The 2,704-nt window shown below is 39.2% G+C and overlaps 1 protein-coding gene across 1 annotated transcript in view; it reads right to left on the bottom strand.

Annotated features, from left to right (window-relative positions):
- The window catches only part of ptpn9a (protein tyrosine phosphatase non-receptor type 9a), a gene marked incomplete at its 3' end in the record, with an annotated part of 45,337 nt that extends 42,639 nt beyond the window's left edge, over nucleotides 1–2,698 (bottom strand). Inside the window, 1 exon segment of the mRNA XM_014030201.1 lies at nucleotides 2,219–2,698. Within this exon segment, the coding sequence (XP_013885655.1) occupies nucleotides 2,219–2,266 (48 nt within the window).
- Between the last annotated feature and the right edge of the window lie 6 nt (nucleotides 2,699–2,704).

The raw sequence follows: 2,704 nt of genomic DNA, 5'->3' as shown, positions 1-2,704 counted from the left end.
AACTCCCATGTACCCTCCAGGACCCTGCTGAGGGTGTAGAGCTGGTCCAGTGTTCCACGACCAGGACGAAAACCACACTGCTCTTCCTGAATCTGAGGTTCGACTATCTGACGGACCCTCCTCTCCAGGACCCCTGAATAGACCTTACCAGGGAGGCTTAATATCGGCCGATACCGATATTCTAAAAAAAATTACCAATATCGGCCGATACTCATATTAATGCCGATATATCGTGCATCCCTAGTTTTTGGTTTTATGTGTTTTGTCTTGCAGTTGTACTTCAGCTTGCAACAAACTTCCCTTAGAGGAAAATAAAAATAAAGTATATCTAGATATCTCTATCTAAATATATATAGAAGTCTATCTATCACAACAGTCTATCTAGATATATATAGAAAATAAAGTATATCTGATCTTATCAGTTCAGTTCAGTGTGTACATCCCTGACTTATCAGATCTCAATTCCATTAAAAATAACTTAATCAGTCCAGTCCATAAAGGCCCTGTCATACTATATATACTGTTTTAGACAACTTATGTGACTTATGAAAACCTTATGACTATTTTACTCATATTGGTTCAATCTAATTGTTAGCATTACAGAATCTTATAGGCCCAAAAGAGGCTTACAATAGATTTTTTTATCTTTAGTATTGGATAAAATTGCTGTGCTGTATAAAGTACTACAAAGTGATACTTGAGTAAAAGTACAAGTATCTTACCAAAAAATTACTTTGGTAAAAGTTAGTCTCCTTTAGGAATATTATATAAAAGTTTTAAAGTATCTGATACTTTGTGTACTTAAGTATTAAAAGTAAAAGTATTGACTTATATTGAGCAGTAAGTCATTTATGCATATTTTGGGGCGGTCATTTCCTAATAAATGTTATTACAGAAAATATATGTCTTATTAAAAGAATGAATGGATGTTAAATTTAGGATGCACTAGTCCAGCTGTTTCAGTTTATATACATATATCAAGGCTGCACAAAGCTTTTCCCCAAAATGAAAATCTATCTGAGGGCTGCGGCCAAATGTAATAATATAATTCATGAAATATAAATACTTCTTAAGTACAGTCCTTTGATTTGAATGATTCTGTCCTGCTGGAGTGTGACAGGATTTATTTGTGTACTGGGTCAGAACAATGTTTTTGTCAAACAGAACCAACAAGAAYGAAACAAAAAGTAAAGAATTAGAGAAAAAAATAAATGTTACATGTAAACAGATTCTAATTATAATAAATTAATAATAGTTTTACATCTAAAAATCATATTTTATTATTTTAATCTATTTTCCTCATTCAGCAACCTATTAAATTTCTGTTATGTTTCATGTAGGAGAAATACACTTTTTTTTCAGTCAGTATTTAATACAGCTGGCAAAATAAATTGTTAAAATATGTATTATGTGCTTCTGTTTTTTAATTCAGGAGATTATAAAAAAATCCTTCATTTTATGGGAAGACCCTCTTGATTCAAGAGAAAACTCCAGTTTTTTTTAAATGGCTGCTTATTAATTAATTGTTAATCAATCTATAAGATAAATCAACTTCAGATTAATTCATTATCAATAGCTTGCATCCTTAAGGAGTTAACTTAATTTATATCTACTCATAGTCATGTAATTAAGCGTTTTAATGATTTGGCCGATTAATCCAAAAAATAATCAACAGTTTAATCGATTATTAAAATAATCGTTAGTTGCAGCCCTACACCTTACCAAAACCGAGGATTTATGTTCAAGGATGTTGAACAAAAACTTGGCCCCCTCTAAGAGTATTAGAGGGGGCCCTTGAAGGCCCCTTACTCAGAAAAATCCTAGATCCGCCCCTGGATGCAGTCCACTTTAAGTCCAAATAAACCCAGAGTCCGGTTCAAATAACTGTACAGAACCTGCACAGGCTCCGTGTGGACCGAGCCCAGTTTGTCCTGTAAACATTGTATCATTGTTTGTTTCCACTCCTCATCCGAACCGCCGGTCCGGACAGGAACTGAACTGATGCAACCAGGGCAATAATGCGCCCCAAATCGATACAACGCTTCCGCTCATTTCGCAACGAGAAGCCACCATCATTGCGCACTTCTGCGGTGCACACACACGCAGACACACACAGACACACAAGCAGCACAGGGCCAAAACACGTCCCAGTGGAGCTGAGGGGTAGAAATGTGTCAGAAAGTGGACCGTGTTGGTTACAAACGGTGCCGGGGCCTACCTGTTCCTCCTCCACAGATAAAGGAGCTGCCATGATTCCCCTTCTCATGAAGTGATGGCGGAGTCAGGCCTATCTGTCCCTGCGAGTCCGGGTCTTTAAGGCTTGTCCTCGTCCCAGGAGACAGAAGACATGTGAGACACCGCAGAGGACCGACTCCGTGTCGCTGCGCCCCCCCGCCGTGGACCTACGACCAGCCGTTCACGGTGCAGAGCAGCCGCTGATGTCTCAGATTTGACCGGAGAGAAGGAAAACAGAGGCAGGAAATGGAGAAAGAAAAGAAAAAAAGACGAGTGGAGCAGCTTGATGTTGGGTTTAGAGGCAGATCTGAGGCTCATCCAGCCAGCCTGACCCGGATCACAGGGCTGCAGCTGCCCGCTGACGCACGCTCCATGCCGTGAATCACAAGTTTTTAGCTCTGAACGTCGTCTTTATGCTGCCTGAGAGTAACACACACACACACACACACACACACACACACACACACAC

This window comes from Austrofundulus limnaeus, unplaced genomic scaffold, assembly GCF_001266775.1.
Source record: "Austrofundulus limnaeus strain Quisiro unplaced genomic scaffold, Austrofundulus_limnaeus-1.0 Scaffold1015, whole genome shotgun sequence".
Lineage (NCBI taxonomy): Eukaryota > Metazoa > Chordata > Actinopteri > Cyprinodontiformes > Rivulidae > Austrofundulus > Austrofundulus limnaeus.
Note: the sequence above shows the minus strand (reverse complement) of the source record. Positions and strands in the feature narration are given on the sequence as shown.